At 36.1% G+C, this 22,529-nt stretch overlaps 1 protein-coding gene across 1 annotated transcript in view; it reads left to right on the forward strand.

The window, feature by feature from the left end:
* The window catches only part of CCDC81 (coiled-coil domain containing 81), a 56,786-nt gene that overhangs the window by 27,406 nt on the left and 6,851 nt on the right, over positions 1-22,529 (forward strand). Inside the window, exons 3-14 of the mRNA XM_023532478.1 lie at positions 1,017-1,078; positions 2,381-2,537; positions 6,052-6,308; positions 8,537-8,616; positions 10,220-10,341; positions 12,136-12,259; positions 14,518-14,611; positions 15,032-15,178; positions 15,892-15,996; positions 18,905-19,077; positions 20,258-20,336; positions 20,568-20,788. Of these exons, the coding sequence (XP_023388246.1) occupies positions 2,417-2,537; positions 6,052-6,308; positions 8,537-8,616; positions 10,220-10,341; positions 12,136-12,259; positions 14,518-14,611; positions 15,032-15,178; positions 15,892-15,996; positions 18,905-19,077; positions 20,258-20,336; positions 20,568-20,788 (1,523 nt within the window). The 5' untranslated portion in view covers positions 1,017-1,078; positions 2,381-2,416. The remainder of the gene's footprint in view (positions 1-1,016; positions 1,079-2,380; positions 2,538-6,051; positions 6,309-8,536; positions 8,617-10,219; positions 10,342-12,135; positions 12,260-14,517; positions 14,612-15,031; positions 15,179-15,891; positions 15,997-18,904; positions 19,078-20,257; positions 20,337-20,567; positions 20,789-22,529) is intronic.

Here is a 22,529-nt window from a genome sequence, read left to right on the forward strand (position 1 = left end):
TTGTGATTGAGTCGTATGAGTTCTTTGTATATTTTGGATATTAGGCCCTTACCAGAGGCATTGCTTGCAAATATATTTTCCCATTCTGATGGTTGTCTACCTTGTTGATGGTTTCTTTTGCTGAGCAGAAGCTTTTTTGTTTGATGTAGTCCCATTCATTTATTTTTGCTTTTACTTCCCTTGCCTTTGAGGTCAAATTCATAAAATCCTCCTTAAGTCCAAGGTCCTTGAGTTTTGTTCCTATGTTTTCTTCTATGCATTTTATTGTTTCAGGTCTTATATTCAGGTCCTTCATCCATTTTGAGTTAATTTTGGTGTGTGGTGATAGACAACAGTCTAGTTTCATTCTTTTACAGATGGCTTTCCAGTTTTCCCAGCACTATTTATTGAAGAGGCTTTCCTTTCTCTATTGTATGTTTTTGGCTTTTTTGTCAAAAATTATTTGCCTATATAAATATGGGTTTACTTTTGACTCTCGATTCTGTTCCACTGGTCCATGTGTCTGTTTTTCTGCCAATACCATGCTGTTTCAATTATTGTCGCTTTGTAGTATAATTTGAAGTCAGGCAGAGTGATACCTCTATCCTCATTCTTTTTCTCAGGATGGCTTTGGCAATTTGGGGTTTTTGTGCTTCCATACAAATCTGATAATTTTTTATTCTATTTCTTTAAAAAATGCTGATGGGATTGTGATGGTGATTGCATTAAATCTGTATAATGCTTTAGGTAATAAGGTCATTTTAACTATGTTGATTCTTCCAATCCAAGAACATGAAATAACTTTACATTTCTTTGTATCTTCTTCAATTTCTTTTAATAGAGTCTTATAGTTTTCATTATATAGATTCTTCACGTTTTGTTAGATTTATTCCTAAGTATGTTAATTCTGAATTAATTACGAATTGCTGTTATTTGATTCTGCATTTCATATTTATATTTTTGTTTATTAGCACTGAGATATTAACACATGAATACTTACATAAGTTAAATTATTTTTGGTTTCTTTTGAATTACAGATGTCTCTACTATTTGGGGTCATGTGTCAGATTATGTGAAATGGCAGCTATCCCTACACAAGGTAGGATTAATACTTTAATTGTAATGTAGGAGTCTAAAGAATCTTCCTGCCTTAGTCTCGTATAATTTTGTTGGAAACAGGATAGCAGACTTTAGGGCTACCCAGTTAAACTTTCAGTCCTATGATTTCATGATGCTCATGCTTAGGACTTGTGGATAGTAGATTTAACAAACATGGATTTCATCCTTAGGTAATGAATTTAGTGATATGAAATGTATCACTGATCAACCTGGGTGTATGGAAAGGAACTAGATGAATTCTGTTTATCTGTGATCCAATAGTTCTTAGCATCGCTCTAGAAGGATATAATGTTTTTTGTCTTGCCTTCTTGCAGGGAATGGATTTTAATTGAAAAATAAAAAGATAGGGACTGAACTCGACTTGCCAAATATGAGAAACTTTGCCCAGGGATGGACTATTTCTTCCTGTCAAATCTTGAGTTTGGGTGCCATAGAACTGGACAGAGATTTGGGGAGTTTAGAGGGAGCTAAGAGGTTGTGGAACTTTTATACCCTACTCAGAGGTCCCAATGTAACAGCCCTTGGACTGAATTCATCCTACAAAACTATTTTATTTGATCTGATGATTTGATTCAGTTATCACTTAAAATTTGGAGAGTTTATGTAAACTTTTGAATTTTTTTTCTCAAAATATCGGCAGATTTAACAATACCAGGGGTATGCACTCTCTGGCCACCATGTTCTCTGATCAGATACCTTCATTCACTTGCTTGAATTCTTTCTTGGCCCCTGTAGGCAGGAAAGAGTTTGTAACCCTTGATGTATGGTATTTCCAGGGAAACAAGAGACCCATTTTGAGAGCCAAAAGCATTTTCTTCTACCCATTAGCTAAGATCACCACACTGCAGCATATGCCTTGAATGCTGGGTTGTCTGATTTTAAGTGTGGGACATAAAGTTTAAAAGAAGGAATGAGAAAGCAGAAATTCTCATGACACTAAAAAATGTCATATGATTTAGGACAAGAGTTATCTTATATACAGATTAAAAGCAGTTATGGCATCCATACAAGCTTTCTTAGTCCTCACAGCCTTTGAATGTTATGGAGATGAGTGATCTTATGTCATAAAAGCATTGTGGATTGACATATTACATTTTATACTAAATTTATTTGAAAACTTAGTCACAAAATGCTACAGCTGTAAAGAAATGCAGAGATCATTGAATTTTTAAATAGCTAAGCTTAACTCTTTTCATGTTTTTTGGATAACAGTAGTAAGGATTATTTTTATTCACCCCTTCAGTAAATTGTTGCTATTATTTTTCCTTCTTTTTCCTTTCAGGGCGTTCATATTCCAGGACTTGGAACTTTCACTTTTATGAGACAAAAACTTGATGTGGGAAACAACAAGTTTATTCTGATTCAGAGGCCCATGTTTATCATAGCAGAGAAGTTAGTACAGATCCATGGACTCAAACAAAACAAAGTATATACTCCTGGTAAATATATTCAGTTTTTAAAATTTTTTAGAGGGTGATTGGCCTAGAGATGAAAATGAAAGGGCAAAGCATAGGCAGTTACTGTTTTATTGGTTTCAGATTTGAGGGGCTCACTTTTCACATGGTACCTTTGGCAGAAGAAGGGGCTAAAGTAGAAACATAATATACAATCTTCTTGTAGGCCATTTTAAACCTCAGTAGCTTAAGAGATAGGCATGAGAAGACCTGATGTGGCATTTAGGCAAATTTATGTAAAAGCCGTATCATAGTGTTGTATAGACTTTACCATATTTCAGACCTTAAGAAAGTAAAAATGCTTATAAAGAAGAGTAAGTTAATTAGGGTTTCTGGTTTGGAGAATTACTGTCAGTATCAATTGTAAAAAAAGATCACTGTTTATTCATCATATGTAATCTAAATTATTAAAATTTAAGTTAAAAGGTTAATAATTTCATAGAGTTAATGAATATCTTGTATACTTCTTATACCCTAAAATCTTCTCTCTTCCCTCCATCCCTCTTTTCTTCCCTTCCTTCCATACTTCCTCCCTCCCTGCCTTTCTCTCTTCCTTTGTTTCTTCCTCCTGCTAATATTTATTGAGGGCAAACTCTGAGTCCAGCCTTATTCCAGATGCTTGAGATATAGTGGTAAACAAAACAGACACGATGCCTGTCACAGGTTGCTTACATTCCAGCTTCAGTGTGTAGACTTTGTGACAGCTGCACTAGTTACTTAGAGGCCTTTGGAGTTTCCTCCCTGATTCCTGGCTGTGTTTCTTTTGACCTTCCTTATTGTTCCCTCTGGCACCAGACTCATATCTGGATGAAAAGAGACAGTCTACTCCCAATGCCAACAGGTGAAAAAGACTGAAACTTTTGTTTTATGTTAAGTTCCCTGAAAATTAATTTTCAGAGTTACTTTCCACCAAAAGATTATATATTGGAAAAATACAAACTATATTTAGAATTCATTATACATATATTCAGTATGATGGGTTTGATGAATTTTTTAGCCAGTTTTACCTAGAATTGAATGACAAAGGAAATATCCTAATTCATCAAAAGCCTACAAAATGAAATAAAAATAAAGCCAATTTTTTTTTCTTGCAGAAACATTTATGCCTTAGAATTAGAGCTTTTCTTCTATCTTGGGCCTTATGCAGTCCAAAAAAGTAGTTTAGATCCATAATTAATTTTTTCAGAAGGTTGAAGAAATTTCAGAATTAAACATATGTGACTGGATTAGTTTACAAGAACAATTCTTTCCACAGTTTAGCTTTGGTGTTATGATTCTTCATCATTAATTACCTAGGTATCAAATCAAACATTATACAGTGATTCTTAAGGATTATTAAGACATGGTCAGTGCTTTGAATAACTCAGAATTCAGCATGGGAGATATATAAACAAATGATGCAAGATGGTTAAGTGCTGTAAGAGCAGCATTGATCAGAACTGGATCAAATGCTAAGATTGCTTAATTCCTCTTGGAAATATGTAGGAAGATGACATGCTTAATTCCTCTTGGAAATATGTAGGTCTTAAAGGATGATGGGACTTTGTTGTTAGAGCAACAGTGGAAGATATTTCAGGAACTGTATGAACAATTTAAGAATAAAGGAAAAAGTGAGCTTGTTAAGGGTTTCTGTGTGACCAGGCATATGATTGTGGAGGCAAGTGGAAGGAGGTAAAAAAAATTGTTGGTAGGGGTCAAATTGTGAGGAGCCTTAATGTGATAAAGACTTTGGAATTCATCCTATAGGCATTGAGGAACCATTGAAAGTTTTTGAGCAGAAGATTATCTGTACTGGTCCAGTTTTTAGTTTAGGAAGATAGCTTTTTTAATTATAGTAGTTTGCTAAAATATGGTAAAAGCCTGAATGAAGGCAGTGGCAGTCAAGAGGAAGATGAAGGAATCTATTCATGAGACATTTTAGATGTAGAACTGATGGGATTCGGATACAAGTTGAGAGTATTGGGTAGCAAGAGGAAGGTGTTTAGGACTCCCATTTCTTGGAGAACAGATGAATATTCATGCCATTAACTGCCATAGAGAATGAAGAGGGGAATGGCAGGTTGTGGAGGCAAATATAGTAATGAGTTTGCTTTTGGATGTGTTGAAATTGAGATTCTTGTAGAGATGATTCCAGAGCTCAGGAGAGGGGTGGACACTAGAGTCAAGATTTGAATAAGTTTACCCAGGAGAGAATATAAAGTAAGAAGAAGAGATAGCAAAGGACAAAATCCTGCAAACAAATAAACCACCATCTTATAAGAAATAGAAGAGGAAGGAAGCCAATGAAGATGACCAAGGAGGAAGAAATGGAGAATCAAGAGTGGCGTCATACAGAAGAGAATAGAGGGCATGGTTAACAGAAGTTAAAGAGAGTTCATGAGAATAAGATTTGCAAGTGTATATACAAGTGATATCCATTGGCTTGTCCATCATGAGATGATAGTGTCCTTACTGAGACAAGTATGCTAAAAGACAGATTGCAGAGAGGCATTGGGCAAATGGAAGGGGAGAATCTAGAGGCAGGCAATATAACTTTTTCTTTTAAGAAATTTATTTTAAAAAATGAAATGGAGGGAGGTGGTATAGAATCACCATTAAGTTGAGCAAGAGACAATGGGGAAGCTTGTGTCTTATAGAGCTGTTAATCCTCATCATCCAGCAGTATTAGACATTTGAAAGGCTAGAAATCAATGCTTGCTGAATGATTGTTTAGAATGTTCTGTTCTTCTCTCTATCCTGTTTCCTCTATCAGTGGACCTTGTTTACTGTCTCTCTTTGGATTTCTCATGTCGATCATTGCTATTTATCCCTTTTCTGATTTGTGGACCTCACGTAGCTCCCACATCTGTTCTAGTTGAATAGACTCTCCACTTCCTTCAAGCTAGATACAGCAATAGTCCTTTGCAATGCCCTTTATGGACTCATTAGAGAGAAAAAACTTCTTGAAAGTTATTTAGTCTGACATCCTCTGATAAGGCCCAATTTTATTTGAGAGGTAACTTCTGGTGAAGATGACTATCCTTTCAAAACACTTAATGTTTTTAGAAATTTATTATCATTTAAAAATGGTATTATGACTGAAAGAATTGGGCAAATATTGTTGCAGCATGTTCCGAAAGATAAGGAGGCTAAAAAATTCAGGAAATCCTCTGATAAAGAGAAGCAGTATTACTATGTCTCCAAGAGAAAATCAAAAGCTTGTCTGGAGTATTGTTTAGAAAGCTTATGGTTTTTATTTTGAGTAACAAACAAACAAACAAACAAACAAACAAACAAACATATTTTTAGGGAAAATTGTTCTGATTAATATTTATTAGTAACCAGTTATTGTCTGTGGGAATAATATTTTATTGACTACAACTGAAGGCTTAACACGGACAATTCGTTTTTTGAATATTAAGTGAGAATCAGATAATTATTTACAAGTGTATATGATATGTCCTTGTTGTAATTTCCATTTCCTTTCCCCTACACCAATTGTCTTTTTTTTTCCCTCTAGGTGATATCCCAATTGTTCCACTTAATTTTGTCATGATATCCCTGGAGGGTCCATTTAACAGGAATACAGTGGAAGGATGTGTGAAGGAGACGTTGCTTTTTTTATCACAATCCATTTCCATCAAACAAAATGTGGAGTTTACATTCAAAGGAATTGGAGTCCTCATGATCAGAGATGGCAATGTGAAGATGAGATTTTATAAGGACTACCTTTGTACAGTGGATAGAAGTGGGGCTTTGGCAAAAGCCCTAACAAATGTAAATTACTGTTTTCCTTCATCTAACCCCTCTCCCCATTGTAGCTCTGAGTCATCTGGGTGTCATCATTAAGGAAAATTCAGGTTGACATATTTTAAACGTCAGTTACCTCAAGTGCAGAGAAGTGCTCTATTATAGATGATAACTCTTTGACAAAAAGGTTAGAAGGGCAAAGGAAATTTAAACTAAGTTTTGAGTCAGTGCCGACTAAAAAATATAAATAGTAATAGAACTCTTATAATTCTGAACATTTTATAGTACTTTATAGTTTAAATAGTTCTTCCACATATAATATTTAATTTGAGCCACAAAATGTTATAAAGCTGGCATTATTATCATCCTGATTTTACAAATGAAAAAAATGAGGGCTCACAGAAGCCATGTGGGAAGCCTGAGGTAGAATTGAAATTCAAGCCCAGACTTTCTAATCGCTCTTTTTTTTTTTTCTGGTTATACTATTTTATTTTAATGAGGGTCTATGATAAAATCTAATTCAAATCATGAGGATGGATCTTTAGCTTTTAGTTTGTCAAACTGTGGAAGAAATTTCATAATTGACCCTATTGTTGTTAACCATTAAGTACTTGGTGTGGCCTTCATGTTAAGTTGTACATAGCAGAGTTTAAGGAGGCAGCGAAGCAGTCAACCAGCAGGACTAATTGAATACTTAGGGTGCCTTAGGTGCACTTCTGAGAACTAACAAAATTGGGATAAATGAATTGGATTATCCCAAATGTCAATCCTGTGTCTCCCTAGAGCAAAAGCCTGACTTTTAAATGAGAAAAATCTATAAAATGAAAGGCTATAAATATGGTCTAATTCTACTCTCTAATTTCTCCTTTCATGGAGATCTGGGATGGGGATTTAGGAGATAGAGTTGTGCAGAATGAGGCTCTTAGTGTTTTCTCCATGATCTGGCTTCAATCGAGATTGCTGAGAGGGCTGCCAACCCTGTGTGTGGAAAATAGAAACACACATAGGTGTAACTCGCTCTTTTTCATGAACACACAAGGCAAGATTTGCAAAATCAGAAGCAGGACCAAAGCACTGGCCCATCTCTAACCTTCAGAGCTTCTACAGAACTCTATAGCTTCCATATGAGTCTTAAACGAGAGGATAATGTTTTAATGGGCCTGCTGCACTCTAAGACATAACTTTTAAGAGCATTTTCCAAGAGAACTAGTCTCGAGAGACATTCTCTGGAAAAAAAAAAAAAGGATTTGGAGGCCAAAGTAGATGAAAAACAGCTGCATATATCATCCTCATGAATAGAGGCACCAAGTGGGTTGGCATGTTAAAGGATCTGAGAAGTCTGGCTGGAAAAAAGAAGCCACTTCAATTGCCTGAATGTATTTAATCATGGAACTTTAGGTTAATCCAATACTCGTTAACATCTCTAAAACACATTTTGGGAAACTGCTGTAAAGTGGTAAGAGGGATTGTTTTTCCTCAATGTCCCATAACTTAAATCTAAGTGCTGTCCCGTAGCATAGTTGTCTTGGGAAGCTGTGTGCTTATTTCAGTGATGCTGCTTTTGCTCAAAACATTTTTAAAACGTCTTTTTGTGAATTTCCTTCAAAGCCTCTTATAAGCCATAACATTAATCCAAAAATAATAATTTTATATATTATTCTATTCTAGTATAATGTAATAATGTGCTTATTATATAATGTAATGATAATTAATTCTAATAGCTATTTGTTGAGCGATTTCCATAGAGTACCTCATAACATTTCTATAAACTAGATCCTATTATTATTCCCAGATACCTAGAGTCTAAAGCTATACAGCTGTTAGCAGTGTGGGGATTTGAATATGAGTCTACCTGAATCTATAGCCCTTCTTTTAAAATGTGAAGCCCCATTTTAGAGTTACTTGGGTCAAGAGTGGAATTAGTCAGTTTACTCATTTTCCTGGTAGTTTCAATAAATTGGCTATTCTTTTAAAGATGTGTAAAAAAAGCCGTCCACTCTGAAGGGAATTTCTAAAGAAGAAATATTTTGAGAAAAGGCAGCATCAATAAAATTGATAAGTGACTACCCAGGGTGACTATTTTGATAAATGAGATCATTCCTTATTAAATTTTAAGCTCTAGACTTTAAGCACAAAACAAAAATAATGGTGAAGATTATCACAGTAGCCTTGCCTCTGAGATATCCTGTAGCTTTGATTTGTCTGTGGCTCAGACCATAGTCCTTGTATAATCCTTCTCTGTCCCTGTCCTCCAGAGGCCTGGCACTGTGGACTCGGTGTTGTCTAGCAGAGACACCTTCAGGAAACAGCCCAACAGCGTACTTGCATTTCCAAGGTCAGTGTTTTACTCCATAGGCTCCTCCAGGCACCAGCAATTCTAAGTCAAGAGGGGTTGACCTAATTTGGCAGTGTTTCTCAATCTTTTGTAGCTCATGCTCCTTTTAGTAACAGATTTACCCCAAGAGTGCAATGGGTGTTATAGGTGGCTGCTGCTGACAATGACTATAATAATAAAATAATAATAATAATAATAAGGAATAATAATAATACTAGTTATCTATGAAGCACTTACTAGATACCAGGTACTATTAAGCACTTTCTTAATATTATTGCATTTAATCTTTACTACAACCATTTCAGATATGTATTATAATTTTATCCATTTTATAGAGGTTCAAAATTAATTAGAATTTTTTTTTTTTAAACAAGTGTAGTAACATGTTACAGTATTAAGAAGAGTGGGGTAAGGGTCAGGAGACTTGAGTTTTATTTCCAGTTTGGCCATCATTCACTCTTTGTGTGCTCTTAACTGTGTTCTTAATTTCTGTGCCATTAACTACTGTGCATTTCAGGTGGAGGATGTTTGGGGAATACCAACCAGCTTCCCCAAGTATTATTTTCTCATGTTTATTGAGTTTGTAACATCCTCTTGTATTTTGTTCCAGGAGGGAAGGACTGTGTGACACATATCTCAGCAAAATCAGTGTGAAGACCAGAATAAGCCTTAGAGATTAGTTAGTCCAACCCCCTCCTTTTGCAGATGTACTGGCCATACGACTAATGAGTACCCAAGCCAGAAATAAAACCATAGCTCCTGAATGTTCTCATTTTCTTTCCATTGCGCCCTGTTGCCTTATTAAAAATAAATAGTGGATTCAATTAATTTAACCTGATTGTATTTTGGAAGGCAAATTTGGCTGTCCCCTTGGACATATTTTGGCTTAAATACTCTGGGAGGGAAATAATTGCAGTGAGTCAAGGAATAAAGCCCCTATGACAATTAGCCTAGAAACAGACATGAGGACTCAAATATTCAAAATAATTGTAGGTGTTTTATCTGAAGTTTGGCCCCTGAATTAACTGTAAGTACCCCCCTAAACTTTAACCCAGCACTCCATATGTGAGACCAAAGCAAATCTACAATTAAACACAAACCGAACAGACTCCTTCTTCCAATATGCCTTTGCAAGTCCTTCACTTTTGCCTGGGAAAGGATGGAAAAGTGGGGAGGAGAAAGAATGAAGAGAGTCCTGGGTATTCTCAGGCATACTCTGCCTACTATGCTATGAATCCTTGCCTTCAAGCTACTCAGCAACTACCTTTCACGATATCATCCTGGCATCTTGTTACAGAACTAGAAAAGACAAATTCAAACTGAAACCAAAACCAAAAACCTAAAATCCAGGTCTTCAAAGCAATGTATAAAGAGCCACTTTTAAGCCCTCAGTATAGAGGGAGAAGGTCTTGATCAGCTCCTAGACTTAGCCTCAAAAAGAGTAAGTCGATGATTTGTACTCAGCAAATCAAAGCACTCTCCCCCTTGAGAGAAGTGGGCTTATTTCAGAATCATTGAGCTAAATGGGTTGCTTCTCAGAACTGAGAGTTCACACAGTCACCTATTCAGGTCCAGATGGACAAACATCTTGGCTTATTCCTAGAATTAGGCTCAAAGAGATGGAAAACAAGTCACCAATGGAGACCGTTGTAGAAGAATGTGGAAAGAACGGACAAAGGAAATGCAAGTTAAAAGACCAGACAGATAAAGAAGAAGGTGTCAGAGGTAAGCCGGTGGTTTCTCGGTAGAATCTATCACTCTTTATTGTTTATGAACCTAGCCATATTACTTAGGAACTCTTATGCCCAAAGTAAATAGAGTTAGATTCATGAATAATCTCTGTATTATGCTTTTAAACAAACATCCCCTATTCCTGAAATCTTATATCTTACCATAACCATTTTCTGACTCTCAGGCTCTTACACTGTGATCTCTTTGCTGGCTCTCCTTTGCTTAAAGAGGTCAAAACTCAGATTCCTACAGGGTTTAGGCAGGTAACATAAGTGCATAAAGTAGGCTGGATATAACATGATAGAGAGATATGTTAGCATAAATAATAATTTTTATGAAAAATGAAGAGTGGTTAATTTTATATCTTTGATATCTAGCTTAATAGAAGATAATGGATTCTCATATCTGTGCCTTCATTTGATCTATTATGATGTTATTTTGGTTGAAGCATGTGAAGAAAACTAGAGCTTCAAAGACTTTTCTAAAGGATCCTAGGGATCCATGGGGGTTGCCAGACTACCATTTTGAGGACTGTTCCTCTACTGGATTGTTGATTTGTGGAAATGTGAGCCAAATGGTATCAAATTTTCTGATTTTTCAAGAGAAGCAGAGATCTTGACATGTGAAATCTATTGATTGTTAAATGTTGGCAACTAATTGACATTGAAACAAAAAAGGCTATTTGGGCCAAACGAAACATATCAATGTGTAAACATTATCTTCTGGACGTTGGTTTTGCCACATGCAGCCTACGAGATTACATATAAACTTTTGGCCCAAGATTCACATGCTTTCATTTCCTTAGCCTCATCTGTCACTATTCCCTACAGACTCCTTCTTTGAGCAAAATTGTCTATTCATGTTCTTCTAACCTGCCTTGCCCTTCCCTGACCTCATGCTTTTGTTCACTTTTTTTCTCTTGCCAAGAATACCAAGAATTCTTTCTATCTATTCCAATCCTTCTCGCCTCTTAGCACCCTTTCACATCTCACTTCCTCCATTCTTTTTCGTTACTGAATTCTGAAGTGGCCTCTCTCTTCCCTGAACATGTCAGACCTTTAAAGATTGCACCATTTGTTTGAGATTTAGACATTTTGCATCGCTGTCCTGAGCTGCTGTTTATGTAATGCATGTAAAGCACTTAACACTGTTGGCATGTAGTAAGACCTCCACAAATGGGAGTTCTCATATTTTTCTGTTTATACCTTATTTTTCTCTCTAGCTATATCTATTGAAAGATCTTTAAGGGCCAAGACTTGCCTCTTAGTAATTTCTAAAGTGGCGAGCCAGTGCTTTGCATGTAATAAGTATATAGTAAAAATATATTTTTTTAAGCCACAGGAGTGCAAGGACAATAATTTAAAGATAGGAAAGTGTATCTTGTGTGAAAAATTTCCCTGGAAAAATTATAAGTTTTAAAAATCTATGTTATATCCGAGGATAAGGAGGGAGAGGGGAGCTGAGGGATAAATGGGGTAAAAGGGGTCAAATATGTGGTGACAGGAAGAAATCTAATTATGAGCAGTGAACAAGCAATGCAATACATATATATATTGCCATATATATGTGTGTGTGTATATATATATATATATATATTGCCATATATATATATATATATATATATATATGTGTTTGTGTGTATATATATGCTTTACTGTTGATTTGTATACCTGAAACTGGATTTTGTTAACCAATGTCACCATAATAAAAATTAAAAAAAAAAATCTGTGTTAAGTACAAATCATCCTTTTAAAGTTGAAAGGAAACTCACTTTCATTCATTCTACAGAGATCTTATCACCCGAGAGACTTCGAGATAGCCAAGCTATTTCCTCTGCCAAAGCGACAGGTGTCAACTTGCCGAACAAGTTTGAGCATAGTGGGAGTGGTGGGAAGAATGTGAACTCTGAAAGGTAATGCATTGGTATTTTTTCTGTTGTACTTTACTAAGTTTTTTTTTTTGAGTCATTTCTTAATGCAAGAAATTTAGATAAGTGTTTATTCATTCCTTCATCCAGTATTTTTGAATACACCCCATGTGCTAGTGAGAAAAACAGATATGCATAGAATGATAAATCCAGTAGGATAAATGCTATGACAGAGGTAGAACCAAAATAGCACAGGGGAGGGAACATCTAAAATTTTTTTTGGATTTAAGAAAATTTCCCTTGTTGTTTTCTGAGTGCTTGGATATTATAATATGACACAGTTTCATATGTAGATCAAATTGGAAAGCAGTTTTGCCAAACATGGCTGGCACTCAATAAATGTTCCTTGAATAATGAATATATTGTAATTTATGATATCCATGTTGTCTTCTCGTCACGTTATGTCAAAAAATTTGTATTTTCTTCTTTTACCTATAAGTAGGATACTTTTTAAGATCTCAAATAAGTCAACCATACTCAAGTATTTATTGAGTACTTTTATGTATTTTGTACTGTGCTGTCAACTTTCAATTTATTAATGTGTCACAATGTGTCAGCTATCATATGTGCGATTTAGGTTTTTTATGAATTACTAAAGTCATGTTCAAAACCCTAAGCATGCTTGTTTTCAATAATGTCACTGTTATGAAAGATAATTGAGAGTTAAATGTCTAGTACTTCGTAATTTAGTTCAATCCAACAAACATTGAGCACCACCGTGTGCCAGGCAGTTTCTTGACACTGAAGATACAGAGCTATAAGACAGATAAAATACATATAAACCTACTTTCATAAAACTTATAGAATTGTAGGGAGACTAATGCTAAAGAAATAACATACGTGGTGAAAACAACAAAAGAAAGTACAGAGGCTGCAACAATGGGAAAGTAATTAATTGTTAGGGATTGTTAGTGAAGGTTTTCTATAGAAGTTGATCAAAAAATGATTTTTGTGCAGTAATACATGTTTATCACAGAAATTTTAAAAAATGAGAAAAGCAAGGGATATTAAAAATCACCCACAATCCCACTAAATAAAAGAAGCTTTATTAACTTTATGGTGTATATTCTTCATTTTAATGCATATACAATATGTACATATATTTATATTTGCAACATACACACACATTTTAAACAAAACAGATCATCTGAACCTTTGTTACATTTAACAATGAGTTTGAAGTTCCCCATGTCTAAAACACAAACAAACGATTGCACATTATCTTATCGATTAAACCTTTTGTTTAATCTCCTATTGAATATTTAGATAATTTTTAGTTTTTATGTTATAAATAATGTGATAAATATAATTACACATAATTCTTTACACACACTTGAATATTGTATGGAATAAAAATTCTGAAATGAAACCATTTTTCATGCTTTTGATGCACATTACCAATTATCCTCAGGAAAGTTGAACCAAATTATCCTCCTAGTAGCAATAAATGAGAGACTCCTAGTACTGGACATTGTGCCCTCAATGGCTTCTCACCCAGATCAAAAGCCAACGGCATTATTATGGCCTATAAGATCCTGCCTCATCTCTGATCTCTCTTCTACTTTTTGCCCATTAACTTGTCTCCCTTTAGCCACAATGAACACAGGCATGCTCCCATGTCAAGGACTTTGTACTTATTTGCTCTGTCTGGAATGCTTTTTTAAAAAATATATATCAGATATCTCTATTATTTTTTCCCCATTTCCTTAAGGTATTTAGTCAAATGCCACCTTCTTGGTGAGAACTCCCCAGGCCATTCTATTTATGGTTTAATACTCCATTCCTTCAGCACTGCATAGCACTTATCGTCATTCAGCATTTTACATAATTCACTTATTTATCTTGTTTATTGGCTGTCTGTTTGTCCCCATCAGGATCTTTGTGTGTGTGTTGTTCTTCACTGTATTTCCCATGCCAAGAACAATGTATATAGTAAGTACTCAATAAATTTTTGTAGAATGGATAAATTTTATCCCCATTTTACAGAATTGGTAACTGAGACTTTGCAAGATTACTCAGCTCACCTAATGCCGGCCAACTTGTAAGCAAAAAATCCGGGACTCAAACCCAGGTTTATCTGACACACGGAGTAGGCTCTTAACCTCTATACATATAGATACTTTGAAAAAAAAACCGCTGAAATATTTTTTCTCTCTCTTATATTTATACTTGCCTCTAAAATTAATATTGCTTTAGATGTTAGACTGTATTAAACATTAATGTTGCATTTTTTTTTTTTATAGCTTATCATGTCCAGGATGTCTGAAAAATGACAATGAAATGAAGCCTAAAATTCCTCCAGCCACTGCTTGCCAGGATCATAATAAGGCAGGACAGGTATAGTGTCTTCAAACAAACAAAACCCAATCAGAATCTTCCTCTGACTTCTGTTTCTCAGAGACTTCTTGGAATCACTCTTTCTTTCATATATGGGTATGACTCAAGCACTCAGAAATGCAAATTGGACTATGATAAATCAATCTACTAGTCAAAATTGATTAGTTAACAGAAATAGGGTTGGGAAATCTCTTACTAATTTTCAGTTGCTATTGATACTTTTTCAAATGACAGTTAATAATTCTTCTCAAATATTTGTAGGTCCCACTCTGCAAATCTCGTTTTGCTAATTGTCATTAACATATCCTTTTAAAACTTGTGCCTCTTGATACATCCAGCTTTAGGAAAGCTTGTGAAGGGAATGTGAAGATAAATAAGGAAAAATTAAAAATTAATTTTTCCTAAAACTTGATATTGTAGGAGATGTGTTACATATGTTTGCAACGAGCACAGCGAAATTTCCCACTGTACTACAGTGAGGAGAGGAAGAGGAGAGAGATGGAAGATGAGCGACTCATACAGCAGTATCAGATGCTGAAAGATCAAGAGGCTCTCTTCAAATGCCAGGTAGTTCAACACCTCAGTTAAAGTGTTTAACAAGAGACAGTAGAACATGATTGTAAAGTGCTATTTAAAATGTTCCATCATATGTCTGTATTGTAATGTTTAATCATTTGCTTACCGCTGGACTAAAACCTAGATTGTGTCCAAGTTTTCACTATTAATAAAGAAAACTGGGATGAATATTCATGCAGCTAAATGTTCGCACATGTCACTGATTTCCGCCCTCCCCACCTGCATAAGGACTGAGTTTTAAAGATGGAATTCCTGGATTTAGATGGCTTTGTTTTTGAGTCACTTCAGTGCTTGTTAATGGTAGAAATTCTCAACCAGGACCTGATCAAGGCTTTTTTCCTCCAAATTCATGGCTTATCTCAAGAAGCAAATAGAGAATGGCATCTTCACATTTGCACTATCCAGATTTCTGTGGTCTCCAATAATTGATTCTACTGCCCTTTCCTATATTTGTGATATCAGGTAACCACTTATGAAATCTTTTATTCCTTCTTAGTATCGCTGTAGAGGTGTTACCTAAAGTGCAAGAACAGGAAATAAAAAACCTTCCCAACCCACTTTTATAAATCTATGAAGATATCAGAAAGTACCACTGCCTCCAAAACACAGGCTTCTCCCTTGGTTGGATTATTTTAATGTAATAGAATTAAAAATTTTAAAGGCTCTATTTCAATATGTTTTCTCCCCCCCTCCCCACCCCAAAGATGAGAAATCTGGCTATTAGAGAACAGAATCAAAAAAATGCTGCCTATAATCTTGGAGTTGCTGAAGCTATGCGAAGCCACAAGAATGAGAAACCTGAATTTTATGTAAGAGTCTTTTCAGAACTTCTATTGCCCCATCTGTGAATATTTAGATCTACTCTCTATTTTTCATGAAAAAATGGTAAGCCTACAGAAAAGTTGTATAATTTTATTTGAGCCATAATTTTGAGGACATGCTTGGAAGTAGAACTCAATAGATTGAGAAATTGCTCCAGACGGTGGCAGTTTTGCAGCTTATTTTATACATTTAGAATCAAAGGAGAGAGTGTAAGGAAGGTTACATGAAATTCACTGGTGGTAGATTAAGGAAGCAGGAAAAAGCAAAGTGGGGAAGTTTCTAGGATAAAAAGCAAAATGGAGAAACACATACTTCTTTTACACTGGTGGGTACAGATAGTTAATAATGAACATTTACAGCACACAGAGAAGGTGTGTGGGGAGCAATATAGCAATGAAGGGTTCTGTGGCCTTGTGCTCTGGTGCTAGCAGCTGTGCCTTTGAGGAGTAGGAAAAGAAAATCACTCTGACATTTCAAAGGTATATTATTTAGATGCATAAGAATAAGGGACAGAGCTCACTTAAGGTAAAGATGAACCTTTGCTAAGCAAGCTATAGGCCTGGGATGTGACTACCTGCTATGGCCTGCCCAGTTGGAATTTGTGAGCAGACTTTCCTGTGTGGTTAACTTTTGGTCACTGAGTTTTGTAAGGCCTGCTTTGTGCTTTCCCCCCACCACCACCCCCTGAGCTTGACAGATTTAGTATATGGCCCCTTTTTTATTCACACTGTTTTGCAGGTTGTGCCATCTTTTTTAAGGAGCAGAGGTGAAAAGTGGGTCGTGCAAGTTCAAAGCTTCCTTTTAGGGCCGGAGTGGCCCAGTGTCTGCCTGCACACCGTTCATATTCACAATACATTTCCTATTAGTCACTTCAGTGCTTGTTAATGGTAGAAATTCTCAACCAGGACCTGGAGTGGATGGTAGGGGACAGTATACCAAAGTTCTGTCCCAAGAGCAGCTTATCTAAAGGGAGAACCAGCGTCACCTGGGAGCTTGCTAGAAATGAAGAATCTAGGGCCCCACCCCAGAATGGGAATCTACGTTTGAATAAGATATTTAGGTGACCTGTAGGTGCATGAAAGTTTGAGGAGCTCAGTTTTAGACGAAGCTGGGCCACTTGCTTTGTCATCGAATTAATGTTTTCGATCATTAAGTGCCTACCTCGACTTCTGCCTGTATCTTTCTCCCTTCATCTCACTATCTAGGTGGTAGTCTGATACTCTGGACATAAATCTAATAAAATATATTGTCTTTATTCATCATCAAACATTTATTAATGAACTTCTATGTGCCGACCACTGTACTGGTGGCTAGGACTACAAAGATGAAGAAGACAAGGTTCCCTTCTAAAGAGATCTAAAGAAGATAGTGGGGGAGAAAGGTTTAAAGAGACAACAGTGTGGTATACTAAATGTTATGATAAATCTTTGAACAAGGCACTATGTGAGCAAAGAAGAGAGTCACTTAACCCAGACCAGAGATCTGGCAAGACTTCCTGGTAAATGGAATTTAGGTAAAGAAGTGAATGGAGGAAGAATCTTCTCAGCAGAGGCAGCAGGGTGAGAGGGAGGGAGAGCACGGTGCTTTCGAGATTTAGGCATGATCTCTCTTTCCTCTCAGATATAAATTCCACCTTAGTATCTTCTCTTTGATATATCTGTAGATATCGTAAACTTTGAAAGACTAAAACAGAACTTTTGATTACCCTCCTCAACCTGTTCTTCTCTCAGCCTTCCCATTTTAGTAGGTGTCATCACCAGGCAGACGGTTGTACGTACCTCACGCCTAGGAGTGATTCCAGATTCCTCTTCCTCTGTCCAACCATCCTCAGGTCCAGTTGCCTTCCGGCATCTCTTCACGTCTCTTCATCTTCAATGTTACTCTCCTAGTTCGAGCCACTTTACAAGGCTGGACTTCTGCCAATACCCTCCCTTGTCATTTAGCCTTCTTGCCCTTCTATAATCTATTGTCCACGCAGTGGCCAAAGCAATCTTTCAAAACTATTAACCAAAACATATTGTTCTCCTGTTTAAAGTCATTAATGGCCTCCCATTTAATTAAAATTTAAACTTACCTTGTTCTAGCCGGTCCTATTAAATGGCCCCCCGATTCCCTCTTTGAGCTCATCTATTTCTACTTTCCCCTTGCTCACTATGCCTCAGTCACATGGACCTTCTTTCTTCTTATCAAACATGTCTGGCTTAATTCTGTCTAGTGTCTTCGCACTTGCTGTTCCTTCTGTATAAGACACAGGTCTCTTGATATTTACAATGGAGGTGATTCAGTCATCTCTACTGAAAAACCTTCCCTAATAACCAACCAATTTAATCCTATTCCCACCCAGTCACTCACTATAATAAGGGCTTCAAATCACTTATCACTACCTTATATTATCTGATGTGTTATATACTTGTTCACTGTCTGTTTCCTGCAACAGAATGCAGGCTCAATGAGAGTGAGGCACTCTGCGGATCTCTGTTTTTGGTCACTGTTGAATCATCAGTGTCTAGAATAGCCAAGCCTAGAGTTGAGTGTTCACTTCTCCCTCTTCCTGCCTCCTCTCTGTCTTTGCTCACGCTTTTGCACTCACTCAGAATTCCTCCTCCTTTCCATCTCTGTGTGTTGTATGTCTTAGGTCAGGACCTAGTTTATTAAGTCCTTTTCATCTCTCTCTCAGATAGTAGGCTTTGGTCAGTTCTGCTCAGATTTATCTTTGAGCACATTCACATTATTCTGTGGGTCCTTGCAACACTAACATTAATCAATGTGTTGAGGATTGGACAAATATCATAAATTAATACTTTCTTATTGATTTTAGTTTTTGGAATTATTACCTTTATTCTTTGTTGTTTTTTGGTGTTACAGAATAAATAAATTGCTTCTCTTTCTCTCTAGAAATCCTTCCTATTTGATAAACGGCCACTCAGTCCTGAGATTAATGCTTTAAGGCAAGAAGAATATTTCCAAAGTCTCCTGAAACAAATGGATAATAGACGGGAAAAAGAAAAAAAACAAAGACAAAATACAGAGTTGATGGACCACCTAGAACAAGTGCAACTCACAAAGGAGTGAGTCTGGCTAGCCGCATTCTGAAAAACATTCAGAATTTTCATGCGAAACTTATTTTTATGTGGGATTGAATCAGCATCGACAGTTTAGCGCACTATAAACAACTGAGCAAATTAACCTAGTCTAAAGGCAGTACCATAACGTAACATTTCATTAGAAAAATGAAAAAACCATCATTATTATAATTATCATTACAGCAATGATTGCAAAGCTATAATTACTTTAATTATAGAGTATCGTTTCGTATTCTTTTGTGATTACTAATATTGGTAGGTGGGGGAAGGAACTTGTCTTGAGTGCGGCATCTTTCCACGCTGTTCCCAGGTGATCTCAAGGCAAAGCTGAGGTTTTAGTGTAAGTCTGTAGGGGTGTCCTATGGAACCCAAGGGCAGGAATGTATGGGGACTAAAAAGCCACGGAATAAAAGCTTTCCTTCTTCTCATGCTCACAGCTCCTTAAATGACATTGTCTTTGTTCCAGCCCAAATGGGGATTAACGTTAGTCTCAATTGCAAATTTTCAGGAAAGAGAATCTGATTTGTCCTACTTGAGTCATCTGGGGCCCAAGGTAGGATCAGGGCCACAGAGTTCAAACATGCCTAAGGTGGCCACACCTCTGCTACCGAGGTAACAGAACAATAAAGGCAGCTACTCCGGTGTTAGAGAGACTCCTCAAACAAATAATGAGCTAGTTTCTATGACCAAATAAATGGCATTTCTATATAACATATATGTTCCATTATACTCACTTTGCAGATCATGTGGGTTCCCTGGAGGTTGCATATAATAGAATCATAATTTATAATAGAAGAGATCACTTTTCTTAAAAAGGGGTCTTATGACGAATTATTTTACAGAATGAATAGATACCTCCTGCTTCCTTGTCTAAGATTGTTTTAAAGTATGGGGGGAGGAGGAGTGCCTGTCTTAGCAGTAGTGCATTTGTACAATGTGGTTGGTCACCTGCTTATACTTGTCCTGTCTCTACTGTGTTCCATACATTGTCCATTAGCCTATGGATTCTAATTACTATTTTCTTTCTTAAAATGAAAGCTCCTAGAAGGAAATGTCAGTTTTTATTCACTAGGCTCTTATTCTTATTAATGCTTGATGTTAATCTGTATTACCAAAGACTCTGCCACAAACTTTACATTCACCTTCTCTTATCCTTAACTGCCAGACTTGCCTCACAAAGAGCCAAATATATAAAAGATAAGATGGAAGAAACACAGTGTTATAGGAGAGCTTTGGATGCACAGGTGAGGGAACAATTATTATTTTTAAAATTGTGCAGTGCTTCAATAACATTCTGAAATATGTATAAATACTTTAATGTTATGAATACCCTTATGTGTTATCCGTCTGGTGGTTTTTGAGGCCCCTGTTCCTTCCTCTAAGGTATTGGTGTTTTACTGTGCTACTATGGCCTTGTGCATAAAGTTTATTCCCTGGTATTATTGTAATTTGCATTATGTGTGTCCTTGTTTCAGATAAAGAACAAACCCCCACAACTGCCCATGTTTGAGGCAGACTCTTTTGAGCCCATCTTTGGTAAGAATGGGGGTGAGAATGTGGAGGAAAAGCGAAAGCGGGAAGAGAGTTACATGAAGCACCAGCTGGAGACAGCTGCTAGCCACAAGAGGAAAGCTATCCTGCACCAACTGTTGGACCAACAGTGGGATTTGCAGATGCTTCAGAGGACACAAGAAGAGTGAGAGACCCTAGATATTTCTTCTTCCTCCTCCATTTCTGGGACCCTTTGCCTTTTTTGCAGAGATAATTGCAGCTTCTTCTTCTGCTTCTAACCCTTAGCTTCTCTAGTTGATCTCCTAAACTTGGAGTTAGGAGGGTTAAACTGTCACTTGCAAGCTGTATGACCTGGGCCAAATCACACATGGTGTCTTTGAGCCCTCTTTTCCTCATGTGAAAAATAAGGATAATTACATCTGCTCTACCTATCCTTACTATGAGAATTCAATAAGATTACGCATGTGGGAGCATTTTTGGAAACCGCAAAGCTCTGAACAAATAGCAACTGTGGTCTTTATCTGGTTCTTTCTCTTGCTTGAGCTCTGGTCATAGACCCCTTTTCTTGTATGGGTCAGACTTTATCTTCTGTTTCTATCTCCTTTACTGGTTATTCCAGATTCTCCCACTTCACTTGCCTTTTCCAGCTCCTGCCCTCTAGTCCATCTCAAGATGTGATCTTAGGTCTTCATGTGGCAAGTAGATGGTCACTTTCTTTCAGAGGGGATAATTTAGTTTGTGTGATTCGAATAGGCCTGCTAAAGTATTTTTTACTTGTTTTACTTTTTTTTCTTTAAACTTTTCTGCTTTTGATTAAAAAAAATAACAATTCATGCTGATTAAAATGTTAATTGGTGGAGAGGTTTTAGAAAAAGACTAATAATCTCCCCTACCAAGTAGTCAGTGTTAAGGTTAATATGTAGCCTTCTACATTTTTTTTCCTATGTTTTACAAATATATTCAAACAATATGCACATGTATTTTTTCCTTCCAGTTTTGTAAATGAAAATGAGACCTATGAGTTCTTACACATCACTCTGCAACCCAGCCTTTCCTTAATCTTATAATGTATCATTAATTTATATCTATGCTAGTACCTGTATATGAAATTCACTCTTCTAATTTAATAACGGCATAATATCTATGTTGTGGATTACTATAATTTAACTTTTGCACTATTAATGAACATTCACTTTGTTTCCAGATATTTTGCTATAACAATTTTGCATTAAATATGTTCCATATATACTGGTTTTATATATAACATATTTTTTGTTTTGTTGTTGTTCCTATTGAATAAATTTCTAAAAGTTGGGTTGCTAGATCAAGTGATGGCACATTTTTACTTACTCAAATTAAAAAATTTTTATTTTTCAATTACGGATAATATACAATATTATATTAGTTTCAAGTATAATGTATGGCACACTTTAAATATTACCAGATATTGATAGTTTGCTTTCAAAAAAGGTACAGCAGTTTGCTTCCACCAGCAGTCCTGTGAGAATATTAGTTGCTCCAACCCCACTTTATCTTTTTAGTTTCTATGCATTTAAATTAAACTGACTTTTTAACCTATTTTTTCAAAAATGATATAATAATGGCCAAAAAGCATATGAAAAGATACCCAGTATCATTAATCACTAGAGAAATGCAAAGCAAAACCACAATGATAGCTGCTCATAACAAATGGTTTCTGTAGTCTGTGAAATGTGCCCTGTGCAGATGAGGCTTATTCAAACCATCAGCTGTCATCGCTTGTACTGTTCAAAATACAGGTCGTCTAGCATTTAATTATATTTTTGCCTCTCTAAGATAAGAGATGTTTCATGTTTTATTGAATATTTACTTATATGAACCTGAGATATAGCAATTCTCCACTCCAGTGAATAAAGATGGCAGGGTAGGAAGGTGAGATTTAAAAT

This window comes from Pteropus vampyrus, unplaced genomic scaffold (assembly GCF_000151845.1).
Source record: "Pteropus vampyrus isolate Shadow unplaced genomic scaffold, Pvam_2.0 Scaffold84, whole genome shotgun sequence".
NCBI lineage: Eukaryota > Metazoa > Chordata > Mammalia > Chiroptera > Pteropodidae > Pteropus > Pteropus vampyrus.